Source organism: Erythrolamprus reginae, chromosome 10 (assembly GCF_031021105.1).
Source record: "Erythrolamprus reginae isolate rEryReg1 chromosome 10, rEryReg1.hap1, whole genome shotgun sequence".
Lineage (NCBI taxonomy): Eukaryota > Metazoa > Chordata > Lepidosauria > Squamata > Dipsadidae > Erythrolamprus > Erythrolamprus reginae.
This window is the reverse complement of record NC_091959.1, coordinates 33,672,927-33,691,766: the sequence shown is the minus strand read 5'-3', so window position 1 is coordinate 33,691,766 and position 18,840 is coordinate 33,672,927. Positions and strand designations below refer to the sequence as shown.

General features: G+C 43.8%; 1 protein-coding gene and 1 pseudogene across 1 annotated transcript in view; both read right to left on the bottom strand.

The window, feature by feature from the left end:
• The window catches only part of LOC139172885 (scavenger receptor class F member 2-like), a 74,641-nt gene that overhangs the window by 17,601 nt on the left and 38,200 nt on the right, over positions 1 to 18,840 (bottom strand). Inside the window, 3 exon segments of the mRNA XM_070762169.1 lie at positions 5,196 to 5,314; positions 5,961 to 6,078; positions 8,417 to 8,520. Coding sequence (XP_070618270.1) covers positions 5,196 to 5,314; positions 5,961 to 6,078; positions 8,417 to 8,520 — 341 coding nt within the window.
• On the bottom strand, positions 5,462 to 5,557 carry LOC139173636 (U2 spliceosomal RNA; annotated as a pseudogene).

Here is an 18,840-nt window from a genome sequence, read left to right as displayed (position 1 = left end):
ACTAGATGGACCATGAGGTCTTTTTCTGCCGTCAATCTTCTATGTTTCTATGATATCATTAGACAGAAAACACAAATGTTGAAACTGCTTTTGCAGGCAAAAGATGGGAAAAAAACAAAACAAAGAGAACTGGCATTTACTATTGTTCAGATCCCAAGTTTCTTAAAAGTAAAGAAACCTAAAATTAAAGAAAACAAAATTATCAAGCCAATCTCTTAGCAATATTCCACAGCAGTAGAAAAAAGAACGAGATTTAATGGGTTGGATTTGATAATGAGACTTCCTGAATAATTCAGACGGAAAGACATGCTACTCTTTAAGATGAAAGAATAAAAATAGCCTGCAAGCAAAAAAAGAGAGCTTCATTACTGGGATTTAGGAGACAGAGAACAGATGGGGACAGAGCCAATCAGAAGTGGTATTTACCGGTTCTCCAAACTACTCAAAATTTTTGCTATCAGTTCTATGAACTATTCAAATTTTTCTCTACCGGTTCTCTAAATAGAATAGAATTCTTTATTGGCCAAGTGTGATTGGACACACAAGGAATTTGTCTTTGGTGCAGATGCTCTCAGTGTACCTAAAGGAAAATATACATTTGTCAAGAATCGTGTGGTACAAGACTTAATGTTTGTCATAGGGATCAAATAAGCATTGAAGAAACAATCAATATTAATAAAAATCTTAAGGATACAAGCAACAAGTTACAGTGATACAGTCCTAAGTGGGAGGAAATGGGTGATAGGAATGATGAGAAAAAACTGGTAGTAATAGTAGTGCAGACTTAGTAAATAGTTTGACAGTGTTGAGGGAATTATTTGTTTAGCAGAGTGATGGCATTCGGGGAAAAACTGTACTTGTATCCAGTTGTCTTGGTGTGCAGTGCCCTGTAGTGACGTTTTGAGGGTAGGAGTTGAAACAGTTTGTGTCCAGGATGTGAGGGGTCAGTCAATATTTTCACTGCTCCCTTTTTGACTCGTGCAGTATACAGGTCCTCAATGGAAGGCAGGTTGGCAGCCATTGTTTTTTCTGCAATTCTGATTCTCCTCTGAAGTCTGTGTCGGTCTTGTTGGGTTGCAAAACCAAACCAGACCGTGATAGATGTGCAGATGACAGGGAGAAAAGAGAGGGACTAGAGAAGGATTATAAAAAACCAGAAGAAGACTTACAAAGAGAACCTCGTAGAAAGGATATAAAAAGAAGGTCTAGAGGGGACATGATAGCAGTTTACAGATACTTGAGGGGTTGCCACGGTGAGGAGGGGGTCTCTTTATTCCCCAGGGCACCAGAGGGCCGGACGAGAAACAATGGTTGGAAGCTGACCAAGGAGAGATTCAACCTGGAAATAAGGAAGAACTTCCTGACGGTCAGAGCGATCAACCAATGGAACTGCCTGCCTGGAGAGGTGGTGAACTCCCCAACTCTGGACACCTTCAAGAGGAGATTGGACTTCCATTTGGTTGGGGTGCTGTAGGGTTTCCTGCTCAGGCAGGGGGTTGGACTCGATGACCTAACAGTCCCTTTCAACTCTATTAATAACTAAATAACTAAATAACTAACTAACTAACTAAATAAATAAACAAACAAACAAACAAACAACAAATGGTTTTGATAAAACGTATTTTAAATTTACTAGAAAAGGAAGATTTTGCGCAACAAATACTTTTTTGAAAATGCAAACAAACCCGGTAAATGGCTGAGCTTCCTGAGTTGGCGATGAAAGAACATTCTTTGCTGTGCTTTTTTGATGACGTTTTTAATGTTAGGTGACCAGATTAGGTCTTGAGATATGAACTGCTCAGAATTTCCACTACCGGTTCTCTGAACTTCTCAAAATTTCTGCAACCAGTTATCCGAGCTACTCAAAATTTCCGCTACCAGTTCTCCAGAACTGATCAGAACCTGCTGATACCCACTTCTGTTCCATAGATTCATGTCGTCAAGGCCACAGTTCTGCTCCTTGTGACACCTAGCTGTGAAAGTCTTTGTTCAATTACAAATATAGAGAAAGCCAAAGCTGAACAGTCCCACCGTTGCTTGAGAATGTGCTGGAAAAAGACCTCGAAGCCCAAAAATAACAGATATTTCAATAGCTGAAATGAAGCCAGGCTGTTCACTGGAAGCACCACTAATGCAGATAAAGCTTAAATAGTTTGGAAGCACAATGCAAAGTCAAAAATCAGACATTGATGCTGCGGGGTTTGGGGGGGGGGAGGAATCAAAACTGAAAAAAGAGCCAACACAAATCAAGAAGGCAGTTTCAGACAGATGGGCCTGATTAAAATTATGTCTTTGAAAGACTTTGAATAACCTGCTGCTGCTTTGTTGATTTTCAAATGTTAGTTTAAATGGAGGGTTTTTAAAGTGTTGAATCTTATGATTCTTGATGAATGTATTTTTTCTGAGAGCATGTGCACCAAAGAAAAATTCCTTCTGTGTCCAATCAGACTTGGACAATAAATTATTCTATTCTGCTCTTCTATATTCTATATTCTCTTTTCCTTTCTTCTCCTCTATTCTGTTCTGTTCTGTACTCTCTTCTCTTCTGTTCTATATTCTCTTGTCTATTCTGTTCTTTTTTGTATTCTCTCCTCTCCTCTTCTCTCTTCTTTTGTTCTATATTCCCTTCCCTTCCCTTCCCTTCAATTCTTATTCTATTCCTATTCCTATTCTCTATTTTTCTATTCTGTTCCGTTCTGTTCTGTTCTGTTCTATTCCGTTCTATTCCATTCTAATGCCTATCCTCATTCTCTATTTTCCTGTTTTATTCTATTCCTTATTCTATTCTCATTTTTGATCAGGGGGCAGCTGTTAACTATGATTTTCTGCAGCCAAACAGAGTTTATTCCAAGATAATCTGGATGCCGATCATTTTCTGCCTGTTATCTCCCTGTTGAAAAGCCCCGTCTGCCCAGGCAGGGCAGGGCAACATTTCCTCCAATTCTTGCCAAGGAGGAATTTCCTGGCAGTAAGAACAATTGATGGATGGCACAGCTTCCCTCCAGAAGTGGTCGGTGCTCCATCACTGGTTTCAGGGAGCCACTGGGGGATGGAGGGGCCTGGCGTGCTGTCCCCGTGGCTTCCTGGGAGCTGAGAATGACCTATCGAGTTAACAACCCTTGAACAAGTCCTTTACAGCCCTATTATTTTACGTTCCACATGTGATTTCTCCAGACTGTCCCAAAAGGAGCTTTTTTCAAGAGGCAACTGAACTTTCTTGTTTTTTCCTTTTGAAGGCGTTTTTCTTCTCATCCCAGAAGCTTCTTCAGCTCTGACTGGATAATGGGGAATGGAAGGATTGATTGCAGACAGCTGGTTATTTGCATCCTTTGAGAGGGTAGTTGAAGCACTTGGAGATTTATCTGTTTCCTCAAGGTCACCTACGTTGTGCAAATGGTTCCTGTAGTCTGTAACCTTTTCCGGAAATCCACTCCTACTCCTACAGCAAGTCTGTAGAGCAGTGATGGCGAACCTTTTTCCCCTTGGGTGCCGAAAGATTGTGCAATGCCTGGGGAGGGCAAAAACAGCTTCCTCCCACCCTCCGCAGGCCCTCTGGAGGCCAGAAACGGCCTGTTTCCCAACTTCTGGTGGGCGATGTAGGCTTATGTTTTGCCCTCTCCAGGTTCCAAAGGATTCCTTGGAGCTGAGGGAGGGTAAAAACGCCTTCCCCCATCCCCCTGGAGGCTCTCAGGAAGCTAAAAATGCCCCAAAATCATATGGCTGGCACAGTTTTCAGAGAAGGACGGCATACAAATCTAATAAATAATAATAAGAATAATACATGCACTTTGGAGTTGTGCTAGGGCAGAGGTCTTCAAACTTGGCAACTTTAAGACTTGTGGAATTCAAGTTGCCAAGTTTGGGGACCCTTGTGCTAGGGCAACAGCTTGCATGCCAGCATGGCTCTGTGTGCCACCTGTGGCACCCATGCCATAGGTTCGCCATCACTGCTGTATAGATTCTCATGGTTGGTCCAAAGGTGCTTTTTCAGCAGCACTGCTGCTCCTGAAGGCCATTTTTAATTTTTTAAAATTTTAATTGGATTTGTATGCCCCCCCTCTCCAAGGACTCAGGGCAGCTCACAGCATGTACAAAAACAGAACAATCATATGAATCCAATTAATAATACATTAAAAAACAACCCTTAAAAAGAAAACCTATCAAACCAATCATTCAACAATCATACTTAAAACATTCATTGGTCAGGGGGAAGATTTAAAAGCCCCACGCCTGGCGGCAAAGATGAGATTTTTAAACTCTTTTGGAAGACGAGGAGGGTGGGGGCAGTGTGAATCTCCGGGGGCAGCTGATCCCAGACGGCCGGGGACCCCTCTTCCCCTAGGTCCAGCCAGCCGGCATTGTTTGGTTGACGGGACCCAAAGGAGACCAAATCTGTGGAACCTCACCGGTTGCTGGGATTCGTGCGGCAGAAGGCGGTCTCGGTGAGCCATGACTCACTCGTGGCGCCATCGCAACACCAAGAGATAGCTGTGGCGCAGGAGAGAACAAAACAGGCTGCGCGGCTGGAGCTCAGGGTTGCCCAGCCTCTTCCCTGTGCCTTATGCCAACTTCTCAGCAAGGAAGAAGACGTCGCGCAAGGTAAGGCAGGCAGTGGGGGGCACAGCACTCAGGTCGCTTGTGGCAGAGATGCCGCTCATGGCAGGGCAGGCAGGGGGTGGGCAAATGGGCAGGGCACGCAGTGGGGATAATTTACCTTATTTTTGCTTTCTGGCTTTTTTGCTTCTGTGCATTTGCGGAAGCAATAATAACCGGAAATAGTGCATCCTCGTGTGAGATTCAGCTTCTGCACATGCGCAGAGGCTGAATCCTGCGTTGTGTGCCCGTGCGCACTCTCGCCCCCATTCTGGTGTTTCCAGGAATGGTGGCCCATCCCTGGAGAGAATCATGCTTTCTGGCTCCCTCTTGTGGCAATTTGCAACACTACCTCTTAAAGCTATAGTACTTCAATACAAATATCCCTTCATTGTTATTTTATATATATATATTGCAAACCCAACTGTTTTGTACATGGTACTAACACAATTGTTCAGTTTGGTGCTTTTCTCCGTGCCCCGGACATCCAGAGGGAGGGGTCACAAACCTCAATCTGTGGTTTCTCCTGGCATCCCCCTCCCCCTCCCAGTTTCAGGTCCATTAGCCAGAGGGAACTGAGACAAAGTGGAGTGGATCCTTACCTACAACTTTTGGCAACTTCTGCCGGCGAAGTGGGATCCGGGGCAGCTTCAAGCTGATTTGACTGAACTGTCCGCATAGGCGCCTTGAAGATTTTTTACGAGCCAAGTCCTGGCGTATGCTGTGAAGGAAGCCGGACAACCAGATGAGACCACGGTCAGAAGTTGCCACATGGATAGCAATAGCACCTAGACTTATATACTGCTTCATAGAGCTTTGCAGCCCTCTCTAGGAATCTCCTGGGAGGAAACAGGGCCTCCACCCTCCCTGTGGTTTCACATCACATCAAATAAATAAATACCAGTAATTAAACTGATACGAACAGATACTACACTTGATCTTAGTCAAAAGGCCAAGAAGCGATAATAATGTACACAAATATAACGTTGAACAATATAAAATGTATTCACTTTTCTATTTTTCTTCTTATCGATGAATGTAATCAAATTAGACATAAGACTTATACAAATTGAATCTGAAATGGGTACGATCTTCATGTGATTATTGAGATGTTTTTCTTTTTTATAGTAATTGAAAATTAAAATAAAACATTTAAAAAATAAATAAATACCAGTAATTTTTCTCAGAAAAATTGGGCAGCTAAAAAGGAAACTTGCCCAATGGAAGCGCCTCCTGGCCTGTCCTTCCTACCCCATCCTGGTACCCCTTCCAGCCAGGGCTCTTTTTGGAAGACCGGTCCTCTGCAGCTCCCCTCCTCCCCCTCATTCCCCTGAGTGGCCCCCCTCCAGTCCCCGGTGGGTACTCACTCCCGGGCCTGATCCTTCTTGCGGCAAATGCAACAGCAGGACAACAGCGAGAGCAGGAGGCAGAGCAGAAAAATCAGGAGGACTCCGGCGCCAATAACTCCCATCCGCTGATTGGCCTCTGGAGAGAAGAGGTTTTGCAAGAGTCAGTGGGCAGAGGAAGCCACAAGCCCTTAGTTCTTTCTCAAATTTCCTTCTCAATTCTTCATTTTCCTAATTATGGCTTACTTAAACATTTTTTAATCTTTGCTTATTCATTAGATACATTATTGCCTAATAATTATACTCTATTATATACATGATTTTACAACCATTAAAATTTAAAATTACATCTATCACATGTCCCCCCTTTTTCTAACCTTCCATTTTTATCTTAATTCATACATTAATTTTACTTTTTTTTGAGCCAATCATACCCTGTCCCATATTTTATAGTACCCTGTTCCCCCCCTCTCTCTGTCTCTCCCTCCCTCCCTCTCTCTCTCAATTCCACGTTTAGTTTATTCATCTCAGCACATTCTCGCATCTTCTCTACAATCATAGCATTCGAGGGGTTCTTGTCTTTTTTCCAATTTTGTGCGAATGGGATTCTTGCTGCTGCAATTATCTGTTGTCTGATATCCAGCGAGATTGGCCAAAAGGTATCCATCAACACAACCAAACTTTTGGAAATGCAACCGTACCCAAGGGACATTCTACCACATGTGGTGGACATGTCCCGATGCAAAGAAATATTGGAAAAAAATTAAAAATTGGATGGATGAAATAACGGAGCAAAGCATTGAAATGAGACCAGCATTATTTCTTTTGGGAATAACATTGGGGAACAATTTGTAATACAATTTCTGTTGAGTTTGATTAATAGTTGCTGGTTTCAAAACTGTAGTTAGTTTTCTTCTACCACATTAAGTTTTTTCTCTACACCTTATATATATAATATAGTTAATTAGGCAACATGAGTATCAAATTGCATTTTTTATATAGCCATCTTGCTAACATCTCAGAAAATCTTGATGCAGTCAGTGATGAGCAGGGTGAGCGATTCTACCAAGATTTGAAGGCCAGGGAGGCACTGTATCTAGATGGGATGTACATATGATGGCAACGTGAGAAAATATTATTTTACTGAAAGAGTAGTAGATGCTTGGAACAAACTTCCAACAGACGTGGTTGGTAAATCCACAGTAACTGAATTTAAACATGCCTGGGATAAACAGAGATCCATCCTAAGACAAAATACAGGAAATAGTATAAGGGCAGATGAGATGGACTTTTTCTTTTTCTGCCATCAATCTTCTATGTTTCTATGGCTGGCTATTGTTGGAGCCTCAAGCGAGAATGTCCACAGATAGAACACTCCCCAAAAAGCTATAAGCGAAAGGTTTTACCTTAATATATATAATTACCGTTTGATTAAAAAAAAATTTGTATGAACACAATTTAACTTGCAGTAACTATTATAGCCTTTGTATGAATAAAATTATTCTTTGTAAACAGTATATTTGGTACATTTTTACTTTTCTTTCCTTTATATGCACAACTTGTATGACTTTTGAGGATAACCTGTAGTTTAAAAACTTGACCTGATAGACAAAAACTGTGGTTATTTTTGGATCCAGAGGCCAAAAATTAGTTGAAAACAAGTCACAGATTTAAGTCACACAAAATTGCTGTTCCCCAGTGTAATAAAAGAAAATACAGTGGTACCTCTACTTATAAACTTAATTAGTCCCGTGACCAGGTTCTTAAGTACAAATGTTTGTAAGAAGAAGTAATTTTCCCCATAGGAATCAACGCAAAACAAATATTGTGTGCGATTGGGGAAACCGCAGGGAGGGTGGAGACCCTGTTTCCTCCCAGGAGATTCCTAGAGAGGCCCCACGGAGGCTTCTCCCTGCCTTTTCTGGCTCTGTTTCCTCCCAGGAGATTCCTAGAGAGGTTCCACAGAGGCTTCTCCCTGCCTTTCCTGGCTCTGTTTCCTCCCAGGAGATTCCTAGAGAGGCCCCACAGAGGCTTCTCCCCACCTTTTCCGGACCTGTTTCATCCCAGGAGATTCCTCGAGAGGCCCCATGGAGGCTTCTCCCTGCCTTTCCTGGCTCTGTTTCCTCCCAGGAGATTCCTAGAGAGGCCCCACAGAGGCTTCTCCCTGCCTTTTCCAGTTACAGTTTCGGAGATTCGGGTTTTTAAGTGGACAGTATGGTTCTTGAGAAGAGGCAAAAAAATCTTGAACATCCGGTTCTTATTGAGAAAAGTTCGTAAGTAGAGGCTTTCTTAGGTAGTGGTACCACTGTATTAGGAAAGAAACCTATGATTGCAGAGTGTGTTGAAGAAAGGCAAGATGGCTTCTACAATGTCAGGAGGCTCTTGTGGCTGCCTTTTGAACCTCCTGGGCCATGCCTTGCGCCTACCCCACCCAGCTGGGGCAAGAAAATTTGGGGGAAGGTTGCCCAGGGACTTACCCATGTGGCACATGCCAGTGAAGGGGTTGCAGGCATCCTCATGACAGTTGCACATCTCGGCACAGTTGGCACCGTAATGGCCAGTTGGGCAGGTCAGGTTGCAGCTGGCGAAAGAAGAGTGGGCAAAAGAGGTTGGTGCTCCTCCTTCAACCTGGAGCTCACCACAATCTTCCATTTAAATTACCATATTTTTCAGAGTATAAGACGCACCTTAGTTCTTGGTGAGGAAAATAGGGAAAAGAATCTGCTTACCAGATATTCATCTGGCTAGCATACTTAGTGTGGTCAGTTTCAGCACATTATTTTATCCCCTGGTTAGGACTTTTTAAAAAAAACCTTATTTGGAGAGAGTAACAATGAAAAAGCATGCAAGCCAGTAAGAGCTGGGAACACTGTTAGAACCTGGTTAGGGCTGGAAAGAAAAATTCTGAGCAAGTAGAGCAATGAAAAAAAACTGCAAAGACTTAGGGCTTGGAAAACATTCCTTGCAAAGAGTAACAGTGAAAGGGCTTGCAAGCTGGTAAAAGCTGGGAACACTGTTAGAACCTGGTTAGGACTGGAAAGAAAAATTCTGAGCAAGTAGAGCAATGAAAAAAACTGTAAAGACTTAGGGCTTGGAAAACATTATTTGCAGAGAGTAACAGTGAAAGAGCTTGCAAGCTGGTAAAAGCTGGGAACATTATTAGCACCTGGTTACAGCTGGAAAGAAACATTTGGACCAAGTTAGAGTAATGAAAAAACTCAGCAAAGACTTAGAGCTTGGAAAATATTCTTCGCAGACAGTAACAATGGAAGAACCTGCAAGATAAGAGCTAGGAAGATCGTCAGCACCTAGTTAGGGCTGGGGGGGAAAAGCTTCAAAAAAAGCTGCATTCAGAGTATAAGAAACACCTGAATTTTCAGGCTCTTTTAGGGAGGAAAAAGGTGTGTCTTATACTCAAAAAATACAGTACTCAGAGAAGCCCTACTGGAAAACGCAGCGGGATAATGCCACATTTAACATTTTATTTTATTCTTTTATATTGCCCATTACTGGCATCCACTAGGAATTGAAGTCAATTAAATTAAATTAGCACTGTCAAGATTTTTGTAAATAACATAGAAAACAACAGTTAGAAAGCTGTAGCAACAATGCCAACAAGTAGGTTGGCAAACTCATAAATCGTTGAGTGTTTAAGTTAGTTATACATTCGTATAGGTTATGTTTTCTTGTTTTAGTTTCTATGTCCTTTTTTGTTGTTTTTGTATTTGTTTTGTTCTTTAATGTTAATAATTAATAAATATATTTTTGAAAAAAAGAAAAAAAGAAAAAAATAATAAAAAAAATATATTTGTGTGACCGATGGCAGGGTCTCCCAACTACAGCATAACTTGGAGGCCTCTTTGGTGGATGCCTAAATAGAAATACTGTGTGTTTTTCTGCCGCATCAAACAAATTATCTATGGAGATTCTTCAGTCATCCAAATCATGGCTGTCCCAAAGGTGCTTTTTCAAGAGACATTCTTGGTTTTCTTTGAAGAAGTCCACATTAGTTCTATCTAATAAACAATAAAGGTGCTGTAATGTTCCTGCGACTTGCCTCTTCATTTACGCCTGAATCTAACAAAAATGACCAAATAACTTCTGAAAGAGTTGACCAGTTAGAGCAGTGGTTTTCAACCTGGGGGTTGGGATCCCCTTTGGGGGGTTGAACGACCGTTTCACAGGAGCACCTAAGACCACAGAAAAAGACAAAATTCCCCACGATGTTAGGGTCTAAAGCTTCTATTCTGGCGCTTTGGAACATATATTTACAATCCGGCCAATCAGGCATTGACAGCGGGGGTGTCCCTCTGACCTTCCCGCCAATCAGCTCCAAGCTCTGTTGGGAGAATTAGCGCTAGGCTTATGGTTGGGGGTCACCACAACATGAGGAACTGTATTAAGGGGTCGCAGCATTAGAAAGGTTGAGAACCACTGCATTACAGGAAGAAAACGGATGGAAACATATCCCTCACAGAAAACCCCCCAAACCTGGTACCAACCCAATGTCCAAACCAAACCACTATGATTCAGCCCATTGTTGCTAAACAATCGATACTATGGGCTCCCACTAGAACAGTGATGGCAGGCCAAATGTATCTTTTCTTTCATGTACACTGAGAGCATCTGCACCAAAGAGAAATTCCTTATGTGTCCAATCACACTTGGCCAATAAAGAATTCTATTCTATTCTATTCTATTCTATTCTAAATCTATTCAATTCTAATTCTATTCCATTCCATTCACCATGGTCTCCATGTCCATCATCATTTGCAACTGTCCTGGACAGTTTCCGACGAGCAAAATCCTGTGTCCTCAAGGTCACCTAGGTGGGTGCAAATACTTCATGTAGTCTGCAATCCCTTTGGAAATCTGTTCAGACTCTCACCAGCTAACCTTGAAGAAAGGAGCCCTGGTCAAAAGTGGCTGTAGGGGGGGCAACTTGCCCACAAGGAGCAACAACAGGAGGAAGTTTGGCTTGCAAAAGCTGCCCTTTGGCCATCCGATTCTCCCAGGAATGCTGACGCCTCCTCTTGGACCTCCGGAGCTTTTTCCTTGGCTTGGATCCTGCCCTCCTTGGGGCCATGTGATGGTTTAGCCCAGAGGCTTCCTGGCTCTCCTCAGCAGCTGCAAGCTGGCCGGCTCACAAAGGAACCCGTTTCCTGCCTGCCCTGCTGGTTTCAATTTGAAGACTTTTTTGAGAGCTCGCAAGTTCTGCAGAGGTTTTTTTTAATATTTTCGCAAGTTGATGGTTTCAGGGAAGAACAATGCATTCTTATAAGGGTTCAGCAATCTTGTGAGGTTTCAGCCACTTTACACTGTTTTTTCAAAGAGGGTATTTGGATGTCATGTTCCGCAGACCTGCCCACTGGGTGCTGTAGGCCCTCTGGCACCAAGTGAACTCACACTGCCAACCTGTGATGGGCTATGACAGTGATGGTGAACCTTTTTTCCCTTGGGTTCCGAAAGAGTGCGTGCGTGCGCTATTGCATATGCGATAGTGCCCACACCCATTCCTCAATGTCTGGGGAGGGTAAAAACAGCTTCCTCTGCTCCCCAGAAGACCTCTGGAGGCTGGAAACAGCCTGTTTCCCAACTTCTGGTGGGCCCAATAGGCTTGTGTTTCGCCCTCCCCAGGCTCCAAAGGCTTCCCTGGAACCAAGGGAGGGTAAAAACACCCTCTGCCATCCCCCTGGAGGCTCTCTGGAAGCCAAAAACGCCCTCCCAGAGCCTCCGTGCAAGCCAAAAATCAGCTGGCCAGCACAAACACGCATGTTGGAGCTGAGCTAGGGCAACGGCTCATATGCCAGCAGATATGGCTCTGAGTGCCACCTGTGACACATGGGCCATAAGTTTGCCATCACTGGGCTATGAGAATAATTTTTTTGGGGGGGGGGCAGGCTGAAACACTCTTCTTCTTGATTTAACAACCCCATTATTTATTTGTTTGTTTGTTAGTTAGTTACTTAGTTAGTTAATAATAATATTTAATAATAACAGAGTTGGAAGGGACCTTGGAGGTCTTATAGTCCAACCCCCTGCTTAGGCAGGAAACCCTACATTACTTCTGACAGATGGTTATCCAACATCTTCTTTAAAACTTCCAGCGTTGGAGCATTCACAACTTCTGGAGGCAAGCTGTTCCACTGATCAACCGTTCTGACTGTCAGGAAATTTCTCCTTAGTTCTAAGTTACTTCTCTCCTTGTTTAGTTTCCACCCATTGCTTCTTGTTCTACCCTCATTGTGTCCAGAGAGAGAAATATATGCCTCTACCTAGGATTGAACTCACAGCCTCCTGATTGTGAGGCAAGAGCTCCACCTCTAGGCCAAGGCGCCACTCTGGGCTGAAACATTCTTTACTCCCTCCCCCTAAATGTTCATTGTGATTGATGATGGGTAGCCTAGAATCCTAAACCAACATTTCTTATTGTTGGCAACTTGAATATCACTGACTGGGAAATTCTGGGAGTTGAAGTCCACCTATCTTAGAACTAAAGAGAAATTTCCTGAGAGTCGGAACGGTTGATCAGTGGAAAAGCTTGCCTCCAGAAATTGTGAAAGACTAGTAGATCCTTGGAACAAACTTCCAGCAGACGTGGTTGGTAAATCCACAGTAACTGAATTTAAACATGTCTGGGATAAACATATATCCATTGTAAGATAAAATACAGGAAATAGTATAAGGGCAGACTAGATGGACCATGAGGTCTTTTTCTGCCGTCAGTCTTCTATGTTTCTATGTTTCTATGTGAATGCCCAATACTGGCGGTTTTTAAGCAGATGTTGCATAACCATCTATCTGAAGTAGTGTAGGTTTCCTGTCTAAGTAGGGGATTGGACTAGAAGACCTGCAAGGTCCCTTCCAACTCTGTTGTTGTTGTTGTTGTTGTTGTTGTTGTTGTTATTATTATTATTATTATTATTATTATTATTATTATCATCTTAAAGTTTCTAGGCCAACACTGCCTAAGCCACTGATGGCGAACCTTTTTTCCTTGGATGCTGAAAGCACATAGGTGTGCGCTATCATGCATGCGCAATTGCCCACACCCATAATTCAATTCCTGGGGAGGGCAACAATGGTCTCCCCCCTCTCTCCAGAAGCCCTCGGAAACAGCCTGTTTCTCAACTTCTTGTGGGCCCGGTAGAACCGTTTTTCGGCCTCCCCAGGCTACAGAGGCTTCCTGGCAGCCTGGAGAGAGCAAAAATGTCCTTCCCCATCCTCCTGGAGGCCCTCCAGAAGCTGAAAACGTTCTCCCAGAGCCTCCATGTAAGCCCAAAATCAGCTAGCCCATGCACACATGCACATTGGAGCTGAGTTAGGACAATGGATCCCGTGCCAGCAGATATGGCTCTGTGTGCTTCCTGTGGCACCCGTGCCATAGGTTCACCATCAATGGCCTAAGCCAAACCTCAGCTTTTCTTCAGCTAGAGGTATAACAAGCAGGAAGAGGGAGATTGTGAGCCTGCTGTATAAAGCGCTGGTGAGACCCCATTTGGAATAATACTGTGTCCAGTTCTGGAGACCTCACCTACAAAAAGATATTGATAAAATTGAATGGGTCCAAAGACGGGCTACAAAAATAGTGGAAGGTCTTAAGCATAAAACGTATCAGGAAAGACTTCATGAACTCCATCTGTATAGTCTGGAGGACAGAAGGAAAAGGGGAGACACAATTGAAACATTTAAATAGGTTAAAGGGTTAAATAAGGTTCAGGAGGGAAGTGTTTTTAATAGGAAAGTGAACCCAAGAACAAGGGGGTACAATCTGAGGTGAGTTGGGGGAAAGATCAGAAGCAACGTGAGAAAATATTATTTCATGGAAAGAGTAGTAGATGCTTGGAACAAACTTCCAGCAGACGTGGTTGGCAAATCCACAGTAACTGAGTTTAAACATGCCTGGGATAAACATAGAACCATCCTAAGATAAAATACAGGAAATAGTATAAGGGCAGACTAGATGGACCAGGAGGTCTTTTTCTGCCGTCAATCTTCTATGTTTCTATGTTTCTGATGGCACCAACAAATCCAGGCAATCCTCCCAACTGACTAGGAAGAGCACACTCGTCCACCAGAAATTCCCCACCAAAACTATTTTTAGCGTGTCCCAGGGCTTCCCTTCCACCTGCGTCAAAGTCCTTTCATCATTTGACCGGAGCAATGTAGGGGGACGCATGGCACTGAGTTCCCAAGGAAGAAAATCCAGATGTTTTTCTCTCTCCTCCCCACAACCGGGTTTACAAATGTGCCAAATGTGTTACACAGAGGTGCTTGGAACTCAGCAGAAGCTGTGCAAGAGAAAGGAAGGAAATCGGGGGGGGGGGGGGGGAGGAAGAAGGGATGAAAGAAAAAGCAGGAAGGAAGAAGGGAGGGAGAAAGGACGAGGCACATTTGAAAAATGTTCCAGCTTTGGGGGTCGACCTACAGATGATCAATGAAAGGATAATGTTCATATCCTCCAACCTTGGTAAGAATAACTAGGATTGCTCTGCTGTTAGTTTTAAAGGGAAAAGAGATTTTATTATTCTTGCAACCACAGGAAGTGACATTTTAAGCAATTTTGGCCCAATCTGGATTCAAGAGGTTTCGTAGATGCTGGGGCAAGTCTCTGATCTTGTTACGTATTGAGACTGTATTGTTCACTCCAAAGTCCGCTATTCAAGTGGTAAAATGGAGCCTGTGATTGGTCGAGTCATCTGACAGCTATCTGTAAAAGGGGAGAGCTGTCAGCAGTGATGGCGAACCTATGGCACAGGAGCCACAGGGTGGCATGCAGAGCCATATATCCTGCCACGTGAGCTGTTGCCCTAGCTCTGCTCCAACATACATGTGTGTGCTGGCCAGCTGATTTTTGGCTCGCACAGAGGCTCCGGGAGGGTGTTTTTGGCTTCCCAGAGAGCCTCCGGGGGATGCGGGAGAGGTTTTTTTTAGCCTCCCCCAGGTCAAGGGAAGGCTTTGGAGCCTGCGGAGGGTGAAATATGAGCCTGCTGGGTCCATCTGAATTTGAGAAACAGTCCGTTTCTGGCCTCCAGGGGGGTGGGAGAAACTGTTTTCACTTTTCCCAGGCATTGAATTATGGGTGTGGGCACTCGTACATGCACAATAGCGCGCACACACACTTTTTTCAGCACCCGAGGGAAAAAATGTTCGCCATCACTGGCTGTCACCCTGGCTCTTTGCTGGATCTTACCCACTGTTACAATAAAGAGCTGTTGTTACAACCTGTCTCAAGGCCTCTTCAGTCCAGTATTTAACAACTGGCGACGAGGATGGGATTCTAAATAGGACTGAGCAACGAAGATGCCGAAGATCCAGCCCGGCAGGAAAATAAGTGGCAGCCATTTTGCGCAGCAAATTCAATCTGAAAATAGGCTGAAATGTCCACGTTCCACTCGCCGACTCCATTTTGATCCAGCAAAAAACAACTGGGGGTGGGGTGGGATTGTTCCTACATGACCTGAGTCTGCTGTTTTTCTAGAGGCCAACAATCTCCAAGGACTCTTCAGTCCCAGGGAATGGGGTCTACTGGGCCCACCAGAAGTTAGGAAATGGGCCATTTCGGGCCTCCAGCAGGGGGGAGGGCCATTTTCATCCTCCACAGCAGGGATAGGCAATTAATTTTGCCATGAGGCCGCATGAGAAATTAGGATGGTTTTAGAGGGCTGGACTAATATAATTAACTCAGTTCTACCCAATACTGTAAAGACCCAGACCCTGGCTTGACCTAAACACCCAGACCCACTCTACAGACCCCTAATTGTTTTGCTTTATGGCAACATGGTGCACCACAGTCACTGCGCTGGAGTGTTTGCGTGGTTTTCCTGTGGTCGGCTGCTCTCGGTAGGAGGTCACGGTCCGGACCAGTGCAAGGACGAAAGAGCTCACCACATCTGCCGGGACTCCTCTGGTTCCTGCTTTTCTCATGATTCATCAGGAAACCAGGAATCGGAGCAGTCCCCGGCAGATGCGGTGAGCTCTTTCATCCTCCCACTGGGACTGGATCCCGACCTCTGTGGACCGGTCACAGAGAGTGGGCAGGCCAGTCACAGACAGCTGGCAGGCCGGGGTGTGGCCCACGGGCTGCCCCTCGCCCAGGTATGCTCCACAGGCATTGAATTATGGGCACTCACACCATGCGTTGTTATGAATTATGGGCACTCACACATGCGCTATAGCAAACGTGCACACACTTTCAGCACCTGTGGGGAAAATAGGGTTCGCCATCAGTGGTGTAGGATCTCCTGCTTGAGCAGGAGTTGGACAAAATGACCTACAAGATACGTTCCAGCTCTGCTAATCTGTTAAAGTTGGGTGGACCTCAACTCCCAGAATTCTGGGAGTCGAAGCCCACCCAACTTAAAACGGCCAAAGTTGAGAGAAAATGCTTTAGGGGGAGGTTAGTACAAACTGGCTGGACCTGGTTAGCATCCTGCAGTCCATCTGGGAATGATGTGAATTTTAATCCCAGCACACTGATGAGTGGCCTAGGTTGGGAAAGCAGATGTTGGAAAAAAATATCTTAGAGAATCCTAAGCTTGCAAGAATTTTGTTTTGCATATATAATAGAAAAGAAATGGTGGGTAGAAAGATTTTCCCCTCCTTAACTTGGAGGGAGAAGTCAGCTTTCTTTGCCGAAAACATAGCAATAATTTGTTGGGAGGAGAGGAGGAAACAGGACAATAAATACAAGCTTTGTCTTGAATAAGCATGCCATGGCTAAACACGATGAAGCGGCCAGGAACCGTAGAAAGCAGGAAATGAAAATATTGTGTTTCTCAGTTCAGCCATAGGGAGAAACTTTCTGCTAGCCAGAAGATACCGTTTTGTTTTGTTTTTTAAAAAAGTCCCAGTCTTTTTTGAGAATGGGGTAGGACAGTGATGGCAAACCTATGGCACAAGTGCCACAGGTGGCACCTGGAACCATATCTGCTGGCACATGAGCCGTTGCCCTAGCTCAGCTCCAGCATGCATGTTTGTGCCAGCCAGCTGATTTTTGGCTCACATAGAGGCTCTGGGAAGGTGTTTCTGTCTTCCAGAGAGCCTCTGGAGGATAGGGGAGGGGCGTTTTTATCCTCCCTGGCTCCAGGGAAGCCTATGGAGCCTGGGGAGGGCAAAATAATGGCCTAATGGGCCCCTCAGAAGTTGGGAAACAGGCCAATGGCCTCCGGAGGGTGGGGGAAGCTGTTTTTCACCCCCCCAAGGCATTGAATTTTGGGGTGTGGGCACTCGTGCATGTGTGATAGTGTGCATACATACTCTTTTAGCACCTGAGGGAAAAAAAAGGTTCACCCATCATTGGGGTAGGATCCATAACTTTCTCTTTGGGGAGGAGAAAATACTTAAGATCCTATCCATTCTTTGTCCTTAATTAGAAAGAAAGTGAATGCACTCTTCATACTCTACATAAACAATCTTTGTGATCATATTATAAGCAACTACATTCTCTTTGCTGCTGATGTTAAACTATTTAACACCACCGACAATACTGCTACCCTTCAAAAAGACCTTGATCATGTAGCATTGATCATAATGGTCAAACAACTGGCAACTTCAAATCTCAACCAATAAATGCTCTGTCTTACACATTGGCAAAGAGAATCAGAATACAAAATACAAACTTGGAGGAAATGAACTTGTAGACAACCCTCACTCTGTCAAAGACCTTGGAGGACTCATTTCCCAATGACCTAAGTGCTAGAGCTCACTGTAATAACATTGCCAAAAAGGTACTAAGAGTTTGTTCATCTAATCTTACGTAGCTTCTTCTCTGGCAATATTACACTGCTAACCAGAGCCTACAAAACATTTGTTAGACCAATTCTGGAATACAACTCACCTGTCTGGAACCTGTACTGCATATCAGACACTGCATATTAATACAATCAAGAGAGTCCAGAAATATTTCACAAGAAGAGTCCTCCACTCCTCCACTCGCAACAAAATACCTTATTCCACCAGACTTGAAATCCTAGGATTAGACAATTTACAACTACGTTGCCTCCGATCTGATTTAAATATAGTTCATAAAATCATATACCAAAATGTCCTTCCTGTTAATGACTACTTCATCTTTTCCCCGCAGCAATACATGAGCATGTAATAGATTTAAACTAAATGTAAACCGGTCCAAACCCGACTGCAGAAAATACGACTTCAGCAACAGAAGGATCAATGCCTGGACTCTGATTTCTTCCCCAAACCCCAAAAACTTTAACCTTAGACTGTCTATAGTCGACCTCTCCCCATTTCTAAGAGGTCTGTAAAGAGCATGCATAACCACACCTCTGTGCATACCGTCCCTATTCTACTATCCTATTGTCCTTTTTTTATCATTACTTTTTACTTACCGTATTTTTTGGAGTATAAGACGCACCTTAGTTTGGGGTAGGAAAATAGGGGGGGAAAATCTGCCTACCAAATATTCATCTGGCTAGCATCCTTAGTCTGGTCAGATTCACCACATTATTTTATCCTCTGATGAGGGTTTAAAAACAAAAACTTATTTGGAGAGAGTCATGCGCAGAAGCAAAAAATCGCCAATATCTCTCTTGTGCGTGCGTTTCTTCACAAGAATTTTGCTTCTGTGCATGCATTTGAAGCAAAAATATGCTGGAATGCAAGCACAAGCATGCAAGAGAACTGAAGCTGTGCATGTAGCACACCATGCGCTATCGGTGTGCCATCCTCTTCCTTACCGGTAGCAATCCACTACTGACCTACATAAATAGAAAAGGAACCTGTTTCTGTTCTGTTTCGCAGGCTTCCGATAAATTCCAATCTCCAGAAAATCACTTCTTTATTAATAAAACCCACTCTTTATTCAAACTCCAGCAAATACATGAATGCAAATGCAGGGTTAAAAGTAGCACAGGAGTCGAGTGTCATTCAAATACATGAA